Source organism: Notolepis coatsorum (assembly GCF_963971535.1).
Source record: "Notolepis coatsorum genome assembly, chromosome: 3".
In the NCBI taxonomy this organism is placed as follows: domain Eukaryota; kingdom Metazoa; phylum Chordata; class Actinopteri; order Aulopiformes; family Paralepididae; genus Notolepis; species Notolepis coatsorum.
This window is the reverse complement of record NC_140167.1, coordinates 161,220,119-161,240,348: the sequence shown is the minus strand read 5'-3', so window position 1 is coordinate 161,240,348 and position 20,230 is coordinate 161,220,119. Positions and strand designations below refer to the sequence as shown.

Sequence of the window (20,230 nt, the reverse complement as noted above, 5' to 3'; positions counted from 1 at the left end):
TGTACATATGTAATGTTACAGAGCTTTGTATAGATGTAATGTTACAGAGCTTTGTATAGATGTAATGTTATAGAGCTTATATGTAATGTTACAGAGCTTTGTATAGATGTAATGTTACAGGTTTGTATAGATGTAATGTTAGAGTTTTGTATAGATGTAATGTTATAGAACTTTGTATAGATGTAATGTTAGAGCTTTGTATAGATGTAATGTTAGAGCTTTGTATAGATGTAATGTTATAGAGCTTATATGTAATGTTACAGAGCTTTGTATAGATGTAATGTTATAGAGCAGGGGTCGGGAACCTATGGCTTGCGAGCCATATATGGCTCTTCTGGTGACAGCATATGGCTCCCAGAAATGTTTTAGTAAAAAAAAAAAAAAAAATGTAATACTTGTGATATTTCTTAATAATACGGTGTCATTTTAAAGTAAACAGAAATTAGTTTTGAAGATACAGCCAATAGTATCTGTAGCTGAAGATATAGCGAGCAGAGCTGGCGAGGGAACACAAGTGGACAGAAATTAAAAATCTTCAACCTGAAGACCAGCTGATTCTTAAAACTTGGAACGAGCTTCCTGTGACATACCACACAATGCAGCGTGAGTATTGCCGTATTGACCATGTTTGGCTCTACATATGCATGTGGGCAGTCATTCTCGCATATGAGGAACATTAAGACCAACCTACGCTCACGTTTAACTGATGGAAGCCTCAACGCCTGCATGAAGCTCAACCTCACCACGTATGAACCAGATTACAAGGCCATCAGCAAAACCATGCAGCACCAGAAGTCGCATTAAAAGTAAGACATATTTAATTTATTATACGTTAAAAATACTATATGGCTCTCAATGAAATATATTTAGAAATATTTGGCTTTTATGGCTCTCCCAGTCAAAAAGGTTCCTGACCCCTGTTATAGAGCTTTGTACATATGTAATGTTATAGAGCTTTGTATAGATGTAATGTTAGAGCTTTGTATAGATGTAATGTTACAGAGCTTTGTATATGTAATGTTATAGAACTTTGTACATATGTAATGTTATCGAGCTTTGTATATATGTAATGTTAGAGCTTTGTATAGATGTAATGTGGTTTGTTATAGAGCTTTGTATAGATGTAATGCACACAAAGCTTGTCAACAGAGCTAATTGTTAGTTTGTTATAGAGCTTTGTATAATGTTATAGAGATAGAACTGCTACAAGCTGAGCATGACTGAGGTCAGGACAGGGAGGGAGCTGCACTGCACCAAACCCCTCAACTTGTTGAAATGGCAACAAAGTATTGAACTTGGGACTCCCAATGTCAATGTTGTGATTAGATTCTTTCACAACCTCAGGAATCCAGTTAACGGATGACTCATCAGCCAGGACTCATCCCTCATTAGAAAGGTCTTTATTGCCAAGTATACTTTTCACATGATTTGGACGTTACTGGTGTGACATTAGCGACATTAACAGACAGATAATACAATAAGGTGGTCGAGTAAAATAAAATGAAATATGAGCTAAGTTAAAGGAAAACTCCAACATTTTGGGAAATTAGCTTATTTAATATCTTCCCTGGAGTTAGACAAGAAGATACATACCTTTTTTGTCTCTGTGCATGCATTAGGCTTAGGGAACAGCCGCTCCGTTAGCATAGCTTAGCTTCATCACTGGAAGTGGAGCAGAGTTAGAGCCTGACGTTCCCTAGTCACGAAATACACTCCAAAACGTTCCTGTAAACATGTTGTGACCTGTGTATTTACCACGTGGAGAAATAAAAAATAATTTAATTCAACAATTACGTTTTCTAAGCAAATATACTCGGAACAATTTTTTGCCTAACCACTCGTCTCTGGGCGCAGTCAGTGATTTCTACGTGAAGCCGTGTTTGTTGACATTCTCATTCATTCAAAGGATCCGAACCGATTGAAGTTTATGGATACCATGACTTAAAATCCTCTTACCTTGACGATTAAAAGCCTCCCCAATTTAGAAAACAGTATTCCAATGGCTGGTCTTGATATCCTGCACGCTAACGGAGCTAACCAGCAACCGGACACTCAAGCAAATATAATGACTTTCTTTCTGGGGGGTTTCAAAATAAAAGAGAGACGTCTATAGCAGCGGAATACGTTTATTTTGTACATTATCTAACGTTAACACGAACCTAAACTAACGTTACAACTAACCTAAAGTTAAGTAAGCCTGCGCTGGAGCAGGTTCAAGTTTATGGATGTGTTGCTATAGTGGTTTTGCCAAACTTGCTTCGTGGAACCGAAAAGCCTGACTTATGTCAAGTTATCCTGAAAATTATCCAGCTAACTCAGTTAGCCACGTACAAGGAACAGGGCCCAGATGTCTATTGTGAATGCATTGTTAGAGATAAGAGAAATTATAAAAGCTTTTCCAATTATAATCATTTTATTTTTTCTTTAAAAAAGAAATAAAATAAAACAAACAATTACAGAGAAGGAAAAATAACAACACGCAAAATGACATTCGCAAAATAATATCTATGATGACATAGCTTATAACATTTGACTTGTTATACAATCATAACAAATGCAATTCATGAGGCGGCAATATCCATCACAACAAAATAAACTGGTATTGAACTTGGACTTGAACTCCAGCTAGTGTTTCAATATCAATCGCAACAACATACGCTTTTATACCTGCAGCTAGTGTTTCAATATCCATCACAAGAACATACGCTTTTAAACCTCCAGCTAGTGGTTCAATATCCATCACAAGAACATAAGCTTTTAAACCTCCAGCTAGTGTTTCAATATCCATCACAAGAACATAAGCTTTTAAACCTCCAGCTAGTGTTTCAATATCCATCACAAGAACATAAGCTTTTAAACCTCCAGCTAGTGTTTCAATATCCATCACAAGAACACACGCTTTTATACCTCCAGCTAGTGTTTCAATATCCATCACAAGAACATAAGCTTGTATACCTCCAGCTTGTGTGTTTCAATATCCATCACAATATACACTTGTATACCTCCAGCTAGTGTTTCAATGTCCTTCACAAGAACATATGCTTTTATACCTGCTAGTGTTTCAATATCCATCACAACAACATAAGCTTGTATACCTCCAGCTAGTGTTTCAATATCCATCACAACAACATAAGCTTGTATACCTCCAGCCTGTGTGTTTCAATATCCATCACAACAACATAAGCTTGTATACCTCCAGCCTGTGTGTTTCAATATCCATCACAACAACATCATCTCATTTTCCTCCAGCTTGTGTGATTCAATGTCTAATCGCACACCTATCTATGAAATAAAAGCACATGAGAATGGTGCAGATAAACAAACGGTCACTTAAAAACTAAATTAAAAAGGTGAAGAGGCATCGTTTGGTGAAGAGAGCTCTGTTGAATCCCAGAGGTCGTCAGGTCGTCAGGTGAATCGGTGGGCGTCTAGTTTCCACACCTTCGCTCTGCTGCCAATCTTCTAATCTTCAGTGGACACGGACAAACAGCACAAGCACATGTCCCCGCGGAGAGAAAGACAAACACACGCTTCATGAGTGATCCATCCACTTGTGTAATCATTGCTGCAGAATGTTTAGCAATGCCAGTCAGGATTTCAGTCTCCTCTGGGCTGAATCACGTCATCATCCTTTCTTAACGACGGACGCATTATAATTTCATCTCTTATTTTGTGACCTTCCATTTTCATTCATGCAGATCCATACATTTAAATCATATCAAAATCAATACGTGGCTTAATACCATGCCTTCGTATGAATCCATTATTCTAGTGGTAAATCTTTCCTGCACGTCAGCACCCAGGGGGATATGTGCAAGCAAGGCAACTATTGAATTATAATGACCTAGAGAAGAACTAGAAGTCAAACTACCATCAAATACACTCACAGCACACACATCCACACGTACACACTCAGTTTAAATAAACAACTCACTGGGCGGCTACGTGGCGTAGTGGGCAAGGCGCTCGCCACGAATGCGGAGACGCTGGGCTCGCCTGTTCGAGCCCAGCGCTCCACATTGCTTTCAGTTTAGCTGGTCGTTCATACTAATACACATTGGCCATATTAGGGGGTGGGAAACTGATGGGTGGGGATCGGGCGTTGTGGACAGCGACTCCTACAGGTCGGTTGGTGCGCCTGCGCAGTAGAATCAGGAAGTGTCGGGGGCAGCGTGAGCCTCCCACGCGTTACTCCTCGCCGCTGAGAGATCGAGCTGCGCAGGTGAAAAGATGCGACTGCCGTTACCTCAAGTACCGGAGGGGACTTGTGCTATGTATGACTTAGTCCACATTGCAGCCGGCTTGTGGGAGGCAAGAAACAGCGTTCGTGACAGGGGAGGGTTGAATTGGATGATACGAAATTGGGATGGGAGAAAAATATATAGAAAATGGGAGAAAAAGTGAATCAAAAAATTAAAATAAACAACTCACTGTAGCACCCACTTTAGACACTTTAACACACTTTATACTTATTGGTAAAGAGATTTGCACTACAACTCATACCTCATTGCACTCATTGTACCCTAAGTTGTACCTCATCCCATTTCTGCATTGTACTGTATATTGTATTGTAACTCAGTTACTCATTTATTTCTACTCTGTATTTATTGTATATATATTAAACACTTGTTTACACTTGTATACGTACTTTTTACTTTCTATATTATACTTTATCTATTTTTTTTTATATCTAGCACACTCTCAGAAGCAAAACAGATAAAAGAAGTTCATATAAAAGTATTCTGTATTTTTGTATGACAACTAATAAAGAAACTTGAACTTGAAACCATCACAAAGCAACTCACTTGGCAGGTCAATGGTGGCCGTGGGTTTACTTTCCTCCACGTAGCCGAAGCTCAGTAGCTTGGACATGTTGACGGGGGCCGGCTTCTGGGCCCTGTGGAAGACACCAGAGCATCACTTAACATACAGCGGGGACAGAACACCAGAGCAGTTGGGCCCCTCCTCTCTGGGAATTTTCACATTTCACATTTTTCTTTTTTTACATAATATGAAACTACAGGTTCATACCTTCAAAATAAGCCATCAATTGTAAAATTCGAGCCGATAGTTTTCAATCAATGTCCTATGAAACATTCTGGTAACACAGCAGGGGCAGAACACCAGAGCAATCACTTAACACACAGCGGGGACAGAACACCAGAGCAATCACTTAACACACAGCGGGGACAGAACACCAGAGCAATCACTTAACACACAGCGGGGACAGAACACCAGAGCAATCACTTAACACACAGCGGGGACAGAACACCAGAGCAATCACTTAACACACAGCGGGGACAGAACACCAGAGCAATCACTTAACACACAGCGGGGACAGAACACCAGAGCAATCACTTAACACACAGCGGGGACAGAACACCAGAGAAATCACTTAACACACAGCGGGAACAGGACAAACTAAAATGTGTCACTAAAGCTTCGGTTGAAATGAGGTCAGAGTTTAAGTTAAATTAAGTTATGCTTTATTATCCCAGTCCCATCCTGACCACAGGCACCTGCGGACAAACTCCAGTTGTAATGTCAGTACCTTGGTCAAGGGACCAACTCCAGTTGTAATGCCAGTACCTTGGTCAAGGGAACAACTCCAGTTGTAATGCCAGTACCTTGGTCAAGGGAACAACTCCAGTTGTAATGCCAGTACCTTGGTCAAGGGACCAACTCCAGTTGTAATGCCAGTATCTTGGTCAAGGGACCAACTCCAGTTGTAATGCCAGTATCTTGGTCAAGGGACCAACTGCAGTTGTAATGCCAGTACCTTGGTCAAGGGACCAACTCCAGTTGTAATGTCAGTACCTTGGTCAAGGGACCAACTCCAGTTGTAATGACAGTACTATGCTAATTAAGCAATAATACACACTCGAACCCATGGTATGTCATGAATATTGCCACTCTGTGTAATACTCTCGTGTATTATTGCTTAATTAGCATAGTATGTAGTAATATAGGCATGGTAGATTCCTTAGTAGCAAAGTGCATAACAGTAAAAGACGAAGTACAAAGGTTAGTCGTTTTTACTTGCTCCTGTTTTTGTATTGTTCTGGCTTCACCAAATGCACATTATTTAAACATTAGAGGCTGTGTGAGGGGGGAGGGGGGTGATTTAAACAGCCACACCTGGCCCAGGAGCGGGCGTGGCTGTGCACCTGTAGTGCATCAGAGCAACCCCCCCCCCCCCACAACCACACACACCCTCTATGAGGAGCTAGCCAGAATGCAGAGCACATTCAGCCAAATACACCCCCCCCCACACACACAGAGCCTCAGTCATGACAGCTAGTAACATCAGCCTCTGGCACCAGGACATCTCACCACTCTTCCATAACCTGGCCGCGTGTAGTCTTTTACCAACAAACTTGCAGTTCCGCGTTCACGTTCTGCAATCTGATTGGCCACTGACGTACGCTCTCTCTATGCCCAAACAGCGCGTTACGCTAGTTCTGCCTCTACTAACAGCCTGCAGCCTGCTCGCTAGTTCTGCCTCTAACCTCTAACAGCCTATCCAATTCATATCAATCGAAATAATGTATTGTTTTCATCTCTCTATATTAACGTGATTCCATCAACACAACATAAATGTTCAAAACACGACAAGCCAGTTTGCATCACTTCCCACGGTTCTCGGCACTTATTCTACCGGTAGTGCGGTAGTTGTTGCCACGGTATTGGGTCTTTGGGTGAATACTTCATTGGCGGGGAAGAAGAACACTGATAGCGGTGTGTGGACCGTCCTGCAAGCCCCAGGCCGCGTCTATTCGAATACCAACCGGTTCATGCTTCCTCGTTCGCGTTTTGCGCTCCGATTGGCCACTGATGTTTCTGGTCGCACCAATCGTGTGACGGCAAGTTATTTCGCCGGTTAAGCTTAGGCACTCTTTCGAAGTTGGTTAAGGTTAGAGTTTGTCTTAGAGCAGGGCGATAGAACGCCAGCCCTGATTCCAAACTCTAACCTTAACCAACTTCGAAAGAGTCGCCCAAGCTTAACCAGTGATAAACTAGGCGTTAGGTAGTTTGCTGCTGGTCGAGGCGGAAATGGGCGCATCACACGATTGGGCGCACATGTCACATGACCAGAAACATCAGTGGCCAATCAGATTAGCAAAACGCATGAACCGGTTGGTATTCGAATAGACGCCCCCAGGCCACCGTCCCGCGAGCCCCAGACCACCGTCCGGCGAGAGAGAGCGTACGTCAGTGGCCAATCAGATCGCAGAACGCGAACTGCAAGTTTGTTGGTAAAAGACTACACGCAACCTGGCCTGATGTTTTCACCACCAATGTCCCCCGTTTACAATGCCTGCCAGTCAGACACACATTGTAAGAGTAGATTTCACAACGGATTTTGAATAAACAAAGTACAACAAACATTGCATTTGAACTCTTGTATTTTGGACGCGGCGACCGGGAGGTATGGCTACTCTTTACACACAGGGTGAAAGGAGAGTCAATAATCTCAGCTCCCCCCGCCCCCATTCCCAGCCGTCCTGTTCATCCTGCTGCCAGCGCTCGGTCGGGAGGCGTGTATGCTTTTACCAACGCATTTGTATTTCCAGGTTCCTGTTTTGCGCTCTGATTGGCCACTGACCTATGCTATTACGCCTCCCTTTACGCTCTCTCCTGAGACGCGCTGTGAAGCACCAGCGGGGCGAGGCGGTGGTTTCTCCCCGCCTCCGTGCGCCTTGCTGCCGCCGGCTTGTCTCACATGACTCGGTCCAGCTCCAGCAGCAGCGGCGGCTCGTTCTTATTATCCCCCATTGTTCAGGTCGACATGGTCGCACAAACACGTAGGTTTCAATCACTGAGCTGTCTGTCTGTTGTTGTGTGTCTTCGGTTCGGCTACTGTACATGGAGATGAGACCCCCCGCCTCTCTCTCCATAATAGACGCAACCAGGCGTGCATTCTCGTGGGAAAACCCGAAACAACATTTAATAAAGACGAGTGTTAGTTGTGTTTCCCCATCTACCGTCAACATAAAACCATCCACCACCCGTTGGAGGAGTAGTGGGGGAGAGGAATATCTTTAAATAGCAAGAATTATCGACTGGCAACTCTGTGCTCGTCAGACCTGCAGCTGCTGGTACTGTATGGAGAGAGAGGCGGGGGGTCTCATCTCCATGTACAGTAGCCGAACCGAAGACACACAACAACAGACAGACAGCTCAGTGATTGAAACCTACGTGTTTGTGCGACCATGTCGACCTGAACAATGGGGGATAATAATAAGAACGAGCCGCCTCGGCCGCTGCTGCTGGAGCTGGACCGAGTCATGTGAGACAAGCCGGCGGCAGCAAGGCGCACGGAGCCGGGGAGAAACCACCACCTCGCCCCGCTGGTGCTTCACAGCGCGTCTCAGGGGAGAGCGTAAAGGGAGGCGTAATAGCATAGGTCAGTGGCCAATCAGAGCGCAAAACAGGAACCCGGAAACACAAATGCGTTGGTAAAAGCATACACGCGGTCGGGAGACACCCAGTGGTTAGCAATCACTTTATGTCTAACCCAGCAGCCGGTTAGCAATCACAAATATCTAACTGCAGGACCGACATGGTTTGACCGGAGGTTGACCACTGACTGCTCTCCAAAATGCGTTGTACAAACATTCCAAACGGTTTGTACCGAGCAACTATAAAGTAAAGAATAAAGAACAACAACACAGCTCACCAGGATATGATTGGCTGAGTTACTGGGGAAAACCCAGTAGACTGAATATAGAGGACATGGGCACAGATCTGAGTATATATATATCTGAATATACCTGCATATAATCCTTCTATTACCTACTTATACAGCTGCACATAAGCCATACAACTCTGCATGATAGCATGAACAATAATGCTGTGTGTGTGTGTATATATATATATATATATATATATATTATATATATATATATATATATATTCTTACTGTGTATATATATATCCACATCTGTCTGTACATACCTGCATATAATCCTATATATCTGTAGATACTATATAATATATACATATCCCTTACGCTGCTGGCCAGTATGACTTACTACCAGTGTCTTTATACCTGTATCACTGTACATATTAATATTACCTGTACATACATCTCATTAGAGCCATTACTCGGTAGTACTAATTAATATATTCTATACCCAGTTTAATCACCTGTAAATTGTATATAACTGTTGCACTTTACTGTTACATTTGCACTCTGGTTGGATGCCAAACTTATTTTGTTGTACTGTACTTGTGCTGCATGATGACAAATAGGGGTGTAAAGGTACACGTATCCGTACCGAACCGTTTCAGTAGTGGACCTAAGGTTCAGTACGTACGGCTGTGTACCGAACGAATACAGCGGTATGTTACTCACTAACAACCGCCCACCGGGGGCTGTTTTTTTCACAATCTAATATAATTTTTTTTTCTTTTTTTTATTAATTTCAATATAGAATATTCGTTGACAGCCCTACAAATACAATTAGTTACTGCACACTACATCACCCCTGAGTGGAACATGGAAAGCCAAACTTTCCCCCACTGTACAGAACCGTGACTTCGAAACCGAGGTACGTACCGAACCATGGTTGTGTACCGTTACACCCCTAATGACAATACATTTTAATCTAATCGAATGTAAAGAGGGCATCAGCACAGACCTGAGTGATCAGACACTCTTTATTCAGTCTACAGACCTGAGTGGTCAGACACTCTTTATTCAGTCTACAGACCTGAGTGGTCAGACACTCTTTTTCAGTCTACAGACCTGAGTGGTCAGACACTCTTTATTCAGTCTACAGACCCGAGTGGTCAGACACTCTTTATTCAGTCTACAGACCTGAGTGGTCAGACACTCTTTTTCAGTCTACAGACCTGAGTGGTCAGACACTCTTTATTCAGTCTACAGAGCCGAGTGGTCAGACACTCTTTATTCAGGTTTCAAAGTGACAACTCTAACGTTCTAAAAGCGACCCAGGTTAATTTCCTGTTGTGATGTTTGCTAATGCAATATCTGAAAGAAGGAAACCGTTCCCTAGCAACAGAACTCCCGTCAGGAGGACTTCCTCCATGTTTATTTCCTGAATTTCCCCCAAGGGGATCAATAAAGGAATATCTTATCTTATCTTATAAGTCAGTGTTCTGCGAGCGTTAATTATGGTTTTGTATCTTTCATTCATTTTACATTTTTGTTCTAAATTCAGTGTCGTTTTAGTTTGTTTTCAGAGTGGGTATCTAGTTTCAATGTTTTTTTTATTGTCTAAAGTTGTTTAGTTTGTATTAGTTTATTATGAGGGTGTTTGTTCAGGTCTTGTGGATGAACATGTGCCTCTGTGGAGGCAGGGGACTCAGTCATGTAAACATCACGGCTCGGCTCCTCATGCTCACTGTGTCGACACATCTGACCAATAGACTAAAACCAAAAGTAATGTTCTCCATATTTTTATCTTAGTTACTTAGTTTTGTAAGTACACAATATGGTTTCAGCTAGTGTTCTTTTTATTTAAATAAAGGTTTATTATTTTTTTTGTTTTGTAAGTACACAATATGGTTTCAGCTAGTATTAGTTTTTTTTTGTTTTTTTTATTATAAATAAACCTCTGCATTCTCTCAGCCAACTGGTTTGGACCCACTGGTCTATGGTGTCGACAAAACGTGAATATCTATGATGCTAACATATCATCAATGACATCTAAAGATACAATCTTAGACACAAAAACAAACCGGCTCTTGTCCACGGGTTGATGATGAGGATGTCCAACAAAAACAAATGTAATACGTAGCTAGAACCTATTTATTCAAATGTTTATCATATGGCTTGTTGCAAGGGTGATTCTTTTTCATATAAACCATTATTTTTTTTTTTGATCCACTTTTTCTCCCATTTTCCTATATTTTCTCCCATCCCAATTTCGTATCATCCAATTCAACCCTCCCCTGTCACGAACGCTGTTTCTTGCCTCCCACAAGCCGGCTGCAATGTGGACTAAGTCATACATAGCACAAGTCCCCTCCGGTACTTGAGGTAACAGCAGTCGCATCTTTTCACCTGCGCAGCTCGACCTCTCAGTGTCGAGGAGTAACGCGTGGGAGGCTCACGCTGCCCCCGACACTTCCTGATTCTACTGCGCAGGCGCACCAACCGACTTGTAGGAGTCGCTTGTTCACAACGTTCGATCCCCACCCTTCAGTTTTCCCTCCCCGTAATACGGCCAATGTGTATTACTGCGGACGACCAGCCAAACTGAAAAACAATGTGGAGAGCTGGATTCGAACACGCGAATCCTAGCGTCTCCACACTGGTGGCGAGTGCCTTAGACCACTACACCACCTAGCCGCCCCCATCATATAAACCATTATTAAGCCAATAGAAAAAGCTCAGCGAGCACTTAAAAGACCTTGGCGAGTATCCATAATATTGGTTTGTGTGAAACCCATGTTTTATTGTTAATGTTGTAAATAGTTTGAGCAGGTTTATTGTTTGTCGGGAGTTAATTGATGCAAGTGCTCTTGATTAGTTGATTAACCATGCTTTTATTTAACCCCTTCACTACCAAAGGGTTAACCCTTTCACTGCGACAATACATAAGGTTAACCCTTTCACTGCCACACGACAAATGGTTAACCCTTTCACTACAGAAGGTTAACCCTTTACTACCACACTACAGACGGTGTATGTAGTGTGGTAGTAAAGGGTTAACCTTCTGTAGTAGTGAAAGGGTTAAAAGCAGGTGTGTTCATGGTGAGAGTGCTTTTTGCATAGCGCCTGTCAAGGGGTTTGTAATTTGCTTTATATTCATCAACATTAAAAACTATATTTTTTGTAGGAATGAGTCTCATGGTGTTTTAAAGCCTTTGGGGTGACAGTGGCTCAGAAGGTAGATCGGTCGTCTAGTAATCAGAAGGTTCCCGGTTCCATTCCCGCTCCTCCCGGGCAGCGTATCGAAGTGTCCTTGAGCAAAACACTTAACCTCTAATTGCAGGTTGGCACCTTGCATGGTTGCCTCCGCAGTCGGTGTGTGAATGTCTGAGTGAATGGGTGAATGTGAGGAACAAATTGTAAAGTGCTTTGGATAAAAGCTGCTATATAAATGCACCATTTACCATTTATTTATTTACCTTTCAGTGCACAGGGTATGGCCAGCCTTGTCAAGTCTGATATTGCCATGAGGCAGGAGAATTATTACTACATTATACTTTTATTATACTAACCCTTTAACCATCAGTGATCTACCTGGTTAAATGAAGGTTCACATAAAGAACAACTACAATATGTAGCTAACATTTAACAAACTATTATGACTACATACCCGATGGCTATAAAACTCGAGTTAATAACGGTAACCACATGGTCCTTTTGTCAAGATGTAATCTGATCCCAGGCCAGTAGATCTAGGTATATCTTGTGACATTGTCAGTAGTTAGGAGGATTATGGAGAGTGGTGTAGTCTTACTCTACCGGGTGAGACAACAGCATCTTCACGGTGTAGCGTGCGAGGCAAGCAAAGAGCAACAGCGCCATCTAGTGTGACCACGGAAAACTTACATTTTCTTGAATTTACTGCCATCCTGATGACCACCGGATAAAGACATCCTCTCCATATGGCTGCTAGGAACGTTGTCTTGTCTCTAAAACACAAAGCACACACGTTGTAATCACACAATCATTCAAATCCACTCTCTGCATCAAGACATTTGTTTTAAACTCTCATTTAGATGATCCTTCACAAAGGAACCAGGCCACGACCGCTGGCAGGAAACCAACCTGTTCACTTGAGATTCTCCCCTCTGTTGTAGAGTTTAAAACCTTGATCTCCAACCTTTGTCAATCAAGTTGTACGTGTTTTAGTTGATTTGTTATCCTTGCTCTTTGCCTCGTCTTGTTGTCTTATTGTTATGATTTTATTTCATTTTCACTTTATTTATACAGGAAAGGGTAAACAAATAGGACATATCACGTGTACATTTAAACTGGCCTGACTCAGTTACAAACTGGTTTTCAGCAGGTTCCTGTTCTGCAGCACATGAAACAATAATTTATATACAAAACAAATAGTCAGTTGCACTACATACAATCCTGACAAAAACCTTACATTATAGATAATGTGGACAGCAAGGACAACCATGCAGTCATAACAGTCAATACAAATAGACAGAATCAACTCAATTAAAACCTGGGAATGAGTCGGATCAGTGATTACAGACATTTTCTAGCATCAGATGTTGTTTGTAGGCCTTTATATGCTGTGTGATTTGATATGCTTTTATTCTTATTTCCGTATGTACTGTACACTCTGCGTGACGGTAAACAAGGGATACCTCAGTTGCCTTTTCGAGTTTAAATAAAGGTTTGAAATTAAATGAAAATCCTCCGGCAACACTGTTGGGTGCATTTACACATTTGTCTAGATATTTTCATTATTCTACCAGACAAATTATATATATATTTTTTAGAATAGAAAATAATCTGGGTGTTTACCTGCTTGTTGTTGTATGTAGTGCAACTGGCTATTCGTAGACTAGATCAATTTACCAGCCACAGCCAGAATGTGCCAACATTACTGGACTACCACAGACTACCACAGACTTTATTTTGTGTCTTAGTGTTTGCTAATATCAATAGACACAGGAAATAAAGCTGTTCCCTAGCAACACAACTCACCTGAAAAGGTTTATATCTGAAAAAGGAAAGGAAATTAAGCACAAATAGCAACGTTTTCCTGATAGTCATTGAGAGGCGCCCCCCTCCCCCCCATGGAAATGTGACATTACTGCTAGAAAAACACATTAAAAACAATAAATGATTATAATTCTATTGTTTACACCGTTTATTTTAGTCATGTTTTTTTATTCAGATCTAATTTTATTGCCTATATTTATGCATTTCATTTTCTACTATTACCATACCCATACCCCCCCCCCCATGCTGTTATGTTGCCCAAATTTCCCCCAAGGGATCAATAAAAGGGAATATCTTATCTTTTAATAAAAATCATATTTCACACACCATACAAACAAGTACAGGGCATCGGCAGGTCAATATACCAGTGTCTGGAAATAGGAGACTCATATTATATACCGCAGAACTAAAATTACCAGCGATATTATTATTATTAATCGTAACAACTCTAGGGGAAACACTGGCCTAGTCTAACAGTATGGAGCTCATTACCAACATCTAAACTTTCCTTTTGCATCTTTCTCAGACAATGGGGTCACCGTGGAACACATGAAGAGGGACCGGTGGGCCAGAACACATGAAGAGGGACCGGCGGGCCAGAACACATGAAGAGGGAACGGTGGGCCAGAACACATGAAGAGGGAACGGTGGGCCAGAACACATGAAGAGGGAACGGTGGGCCAGAACACATGAAGAGGGAACGGTGGGCCAGAACACATGAAGAGGGAACGGTGGGCCAGAACACATGAAGAGGGAACGGTGGGCCAGAACACATGAAGAGGGAACGGCTGGCCAGAACACATGAAGAGGGAACGGCGGGCCAGAACACATGAAGAGGGAACGGTGGGCCAGAACACATGAAGAGGGAACGGCGGGCCAGAACACATGAAGAGGGAACGGTGGGCCAGAACACATGAAGAGGGAACGGTGGGCCAGAACACATGAAGAGGGAACGGTGGGCCAGAACACATGAAGAGGGAACGGTGGGCCAGAACACATGAAGAGGGAACGGTGGGCCAGAACACATGAAGAGGGAACGGTGGGCCAGAACACATGAAGAGGAAACGGCTGGCCAGAACACATGAAGAGGGAACGGTATTACCTGTACATACATCTGATTAGCGCCATTACTCAGTAGTACTAATTAATATATTCTATACCCACTTTAATCACCTGTACATTGTATATTACTATTACACTTTACCATTACATTTGCACTGTGGTTGGATGTCAAACCTCTTTTTGTTGTGCTGTACTTGTGCCGTTAGTTATGACGACAACACATTTGAATCTAATCTCAAATTTGAACAGGGTTACCTTCTTCTTGCCGTTGCTGCTGTCGTGACTGCGCTCCTGGACAGAGGTCCCAAAGGGAGCGTCGAGCAGGCGGGGAGGGGCTCCGTTCTTAATCGGGCTAATGGGGGAGAAAACAGAACACTGGCTGGACAGGGGACACAGTCTGAAGAGCTACCGGGTAACTACACACCGTGATCGCCGATGGCGAAGCCTGATAATAACCATAACCAGGGGCGTGTACAGACAATTTGGGGGCGGGGTGCATGCGGGGTACTTTCTAAATTGACATGGCAATTTTTTTTACGTGGATAGTAGTATACAACTACAACTAACCTTCTTACTGTCCTCTACCGTCATGCACTCTTCCTAATGTACTAACTCGACACTGCAGCGCTCAAGTCTGAACACTTTGATGAACATTGTTACTCAGCTGATAAGAGTTGTACCCTTCCTGCTGACTTTCGTACAGAACTTGTAAGTCGCTTTGGATAAAAGCGTTCAGCTAAATGACTAAATGTAAATGTCTACATTTCCGTCTTCATATTTGAAAAAATACATTTGGGAAGGGCACTTGGGGCAAAAGGGCAGGGGCTCAAGCCCCCTTCGGCCCCATCTGTGCACGCCACTGTCCATAACAATCGGTCGGCCTGAGAGAGCGATATGATGAAGGTTATACAGCCGGTACCTCTCGTCATCACCGCCTGGGGCATTGGCATTGGGGCAGAACCAGTCTGAGGGTTTGTACATGCCGGCTTTGGACAAGACCGTGTCCTTGTGGCGCAGTAGGTCTGGCGGAGGAGAATGAGGAAAAAAAAAGATCAACAAACGTTAAAAAGATTTGCACAACTACTCATTTTTGCATTTAGTTTTTTTTTCTTCATTTTGTACATCTTAGTTTTTTGTATGTTTTGTATAGCATTTGGTCTTTTCCTTTTCTTTTTTTTTTTACTGTATGAAGCATCAATCTCAGGGGGCTCATACAGAACCAAGCATTTCACTGTAATGTAATTTATATGTGACAAATAAAACAAAACTTGAAGAAAATACATTTTGAATGTATTCACATATTATGTTCTTCAAATATTCAATTTGAAGGAAAAGAAGCTTTTAGACCCCAACATGACATAACATTTACAATGTATTCCGAGTTTAGTACCTAAAGCCTCTACTTTTAGAATCCATCAACCAACAGACACACCAACGGGCCCTTTTCATAGTGGCAATTATTACGTGTCATAGCAGAGCAAACACAGGTCGGTGTAACAAATAACATTACTTAGGTTGTTTTTAAAGTTTTTGTACCTCATTGTCTGCATTTTTACTTCATTGTACCTTTTTTACTGTATGAAGCACATTCTCAGGGGGCTCATACAGAACCAAGCATTTCACTGTAATATACATGTACTTTATACGTGACAAATAAAAGCAAACTTTAACTTGTTCCGTTCAGGCGTGCCAGAGGCGCTCCTGTGAGCCGTTAAGGCGTGAACAGTACTCCTGAACGGAGCGGAAGGAACCCTGGTTAATGTTATTAGTTACTCCAGTGTTTACCCTCCTACAACACTGTGGAAAGGGCCGACACTGCTGGGTAGTTCTACCAAGAGGATGGAATTACCCTTCTGCCCTCCTCGCTTTGCCAGCTTCACGTAGTCAGAATCAGACTCTCTGACTCCAACCCTGCGTCCGTGTGCCTTCCCTTCCTCGGGACCATCGTTCACCCCCAGACCTGGGATCAGGCCAGTGATGCCTGTGTGTTAGATTAGATTCAGATTTATTTCCATCGTGCAGCACAAGTACAGTACAACGGAAAGAAGTTGGCATCTAACCAGAGTGCAAATGTAACCGTAAAGTGCATTAACAACAATATACAGTGTGACAGTGATTAAATGGAATATATATAACAAAATATACTGGGTCAATATGCAAATCTGATTGTGTGTACAGTATTATTATGCACAGTGATACATACAAGTATAAATTCACTATGGTAGTAACTAGTAAGCCATATTGGCCAGTGGTATAAATTGTAAGAGTAGGTATGGGATATATACAGATATAGATATAGTATACATGTATGTAAATAGGTATGTAAATAGGAAGGAATACATGCAGATATATCTGATGAAGTATACAGTATTCAGTATTCACATAAGGTGCGGTATGCATAAGGTAGTATATTGTCCTTTTAGGTTCCTAGTAGCCAGACATCCAACTACTAGGAAGTAGGAACCTAAAAGGACAATATACTACCTTATGCATACCGCACCGTGAATACTGAATACTTCATCCGATCATATATTTAGCATTGTAGCATTTCTTTTTAAATTATATATTAGATTAGATTTAGATTATTAGACTATATATTGCATATATTTAGCTTTTAGAATTTAGTTTTTTTCCCCAGACTATATATTAGATTTAGATTATTGGATTAGATTATATATTGTAACTATTTATTGTAGGGCAAATATAACTGAGAGGGCATACATACCCTCATCTCGCAACTTGTTGACCATTACGCACATGTGCAGAGTTAATTATGTTAATTATATTGATTTGTTATATTGTTTACACTGCTTTTTACTACCTGTACCTCCCCTCCCTCATGCTGCCTGACTTTCCCCAAGGGGATCAATAAAGGAATATCTTATCTTCATACATATATAGATAAATATACAGTGTTATATGGGTAGCCTATAGGATGAGGTAGGTAGTTATGATTACAGTGAAGGCAGTAGATAGGTATAGATTGAGTATAGTGAACAGAGGTCAGAGTTGTACGGTATGGGCAACAGAGCCTAGAGTAAAGGCACCAGTAGTTTCAGACTTGTACTGCCTAAAACAATATAATGATAACACACACATGCACATTACAGAGAGTTTTTTGGTTATTGAGGTATTCTTCATTAAGTATAATATATTATGGTTCACAAATGCTTTTTTTTATTTGTAACCCAGACCTGGTTTAAACACAATGGGCTTCATTCATGAAATGTTGTTATGTACACGTTTGTTGTTAGTTACACACCATAGGAGTTGTTTTAGTCCTCAATCTAGTCTTTTACAGACCGGAAACAACGTCTGATGCTGTTTTTAAGTCCTTGTCCGCGACATCTATTGTACCTCTTGTAACATGAATGCCTTTGTTGGCTTGGGTGATGATGTCAGTTACAAGAGGTGCACAGCAGATGTCAGATGCCAAGGAGTCACAAATAGCCACCAGATGGGATTAGATTACATTACATTTAAATATATTGGCATTATGCAGCACAAGTACAATACAATGAAAATAAGTATCCAACCAGAGTGCAAATGTAACAGTAAACTGCTGTAGTAATATACAATGTACAGGAGATTAAACTGGGTTTAGAATATATAATGTACTACTGAGTAATAGTGCTAATCAGATGTATGCAATAGTTGTAGTATTAATATGTACAGTGATACAGGTATAAAGACACTATGGTAGCAAGTCATACTGGCCAGCAGTGTAACTAGTAAGAGTAGGTAAGGGATAAAGATATATAGTATCTACAGGATTATGTGCAGGTACACTACAGACAGATATGGATAGATATATGGTAAGAATAAATACGGTACATTCTATCATACATAGTTAATTATATGAGTTATATCTTTCCGTCTGTAAAACTAAATCGGGGGGCTAAAAACAACTCCTAGAGTATGTAAGAACATATTTGTCTGTAAGAACATTTCATGAATGAGGCCCATTGTCTGACATACTAGTAGAGGCCATACTTTCACTGATCCCTTTAATATTGGGAAACATAGCAACTGTATCTGATAAACACTTTTGAAGGAGTCTGGTGAGAGGACGCAGCACAAAGCTTGTTTCTATTAGTGAACAGGTGGACTGTACTACTTAAGATCAATGTTTAAACAAAGCCCAAGTCAAAACAAATGCATTTCCTACGTCCAATATATGAAAACCAAAACCCTGTTGCGTGTACTTTCAGGGTGGACTGAAGGACTCTGGTTGTGACAAACCAGATAATAATAACTTCTTAGGCCTCTTAAGAACTTGGAGCATCAGTTTCCTTCATGGCAGGGCGAGCAGAACTTCACTCAGGTCTGAAGAGATCTAACTAACTAACAGTGCCCAGATGGTACTTGCCTTGGTTAGTCCCTGGAAGGTCTTGATCGGTAGTTTCGGTACTCATATCTACTGTCGGTTTTCTACTGGAAACGGGCGACAGAGATCCAACACATCGTCACTCTCGCCAATAACTTTGCACCAACGTTAACGGTAACGGCAGCTAACGGTAAAGCAGTTCACCTACTAGCCGAAGCAGCGAGCTAACGGCTAACAGCGAACAGCTAAGCTAGTCAGCAACAATGACCGCTATTTATTTTCAAAAGGAGCCCACGGATGGAGCTGCTGAGTGCGGCAATAACATAATTAACTAACAGTTGTCGTTGTGGTTTAATCGTATTAGCGAGATTAGATCATTGATAAGGTTACTTAACTTACCCGCTGTTGGAAAGAGCAAAAAGATGTCTGAATAGTTTGTAGTTTGCAACTATTAACCATAGCAACAGAGCGGGGCATTCTGGGAGCACGTAGAATTAGGCTTGATTGATTGATTGATTGAAAACTTTATTTAATTGACAGATTGCAGAATTGGTACAATACAGTACGGCTCTCAATAATAAACTTTATTTGTATAGCACCTTTAATACAGAAACTGCAGCTCAAAGTGCTTCAAAGTGTTAGCCTAGCTTAGCACAATGAATGGAAGCGGACATGACCAGTTAGCCGGCCAGGCATTGTCCAACTAACACCTCTCCTGAGTCCCGAAGGCTAACCGGTCATGTCCAGTGGTGCGTTATTGAAATCATCTGGGGTGACACGCACCACGTGCACGCGCGCTCCCGGCGCGTGCGCGCGCTCCCGCGAATGCGCATTTAAAGGGGAACTATTTTACTATTTCTTTCACTATTTGGGCACTTTTACACAATTCCTGTGAGTCTATGGAACACCTCTGTAATATATATATTTTTTTTATTCATTGTTTTGTATTTCTAATCAAGTCCTCAAAAACAGCATTTTTCTACCTCAAGATTTCGAGCTGTTTTGCAGCCGCAGCTGCAGGTGCCACCTAAACCACTGTGCACCGTGGGGCCCCGCCTGAACATTAACATGCAGCAGCGACTATATGACATCACATATAGGCACATTTTCAAACGACTCAGTTCAGTGAGGGTGAATATTGTGAGAGGAGAATTGGAAGAATGCGCCAATATGAGAAT

At 41.7% G+C, this 20,230-nt stretch overlaps 1 protein-coding gene across 1 annotated transcript; it reads right to left on the bottom strand.

Moving 5' to 3' along the window:
- Positions 1 to 2,394: 2,394 nt before the first annotated feature.
- LOC311224751 (uncharacterized protein C7orf57 homolog) lies at positions 2,395 to 19,509 on the bottom strand. The gene is made up of 8 exons (XM_084309853.1): positions 19,452 to 19,509; positions 19,095 to 19,159; positions 16,575 to 16,706; positions 15,645 to 15,747; positions 14,981 to 15,077; positions 12,530 to 12,612; positions 4,806 to 4,897; positions 2,395 to 3,467 (listed from the first exon to the last, which is right to left on the bottom strand). Exons 2-8 carry the CDS (start codon positions 19,138 to 19,140, stop codon positions 3,463 to 3,465), a joined length of 558 nt encoding a protein of 185 aa, XP_084165979.1. The 5' UTR covers positions 19,141 to 19,159; positions 19,452 to 19,509; the 3' UTR covers positions 2,395 to 3,462.
- Positions 19,510 to 20,230: the final 721 nt, after the last annotated feature.

Coding starts and splice junctions, on each gene's coding strand:
- LOC311224751 (XM_084309853.1), bottom strand. CDS start 19,140: ATGAGTACCGAAACTACCGATCAAGACCTTCCAGGGACTAACCAAG. Junction 16,707..19,094: donor CCTTCCAGGGACTAACCAAG/GCAAGTACCATC, acceptor TCTAACACACAG/GCATCACTGGCCTGATCCCA. Junction 4,898..12,529: donor GGCAGTAAATTCAAGAAAAT/GTAAGTTTTCCG, acceptor TGTCTTCCACAG/GGCCCAGAAGCCGGCCCCCG.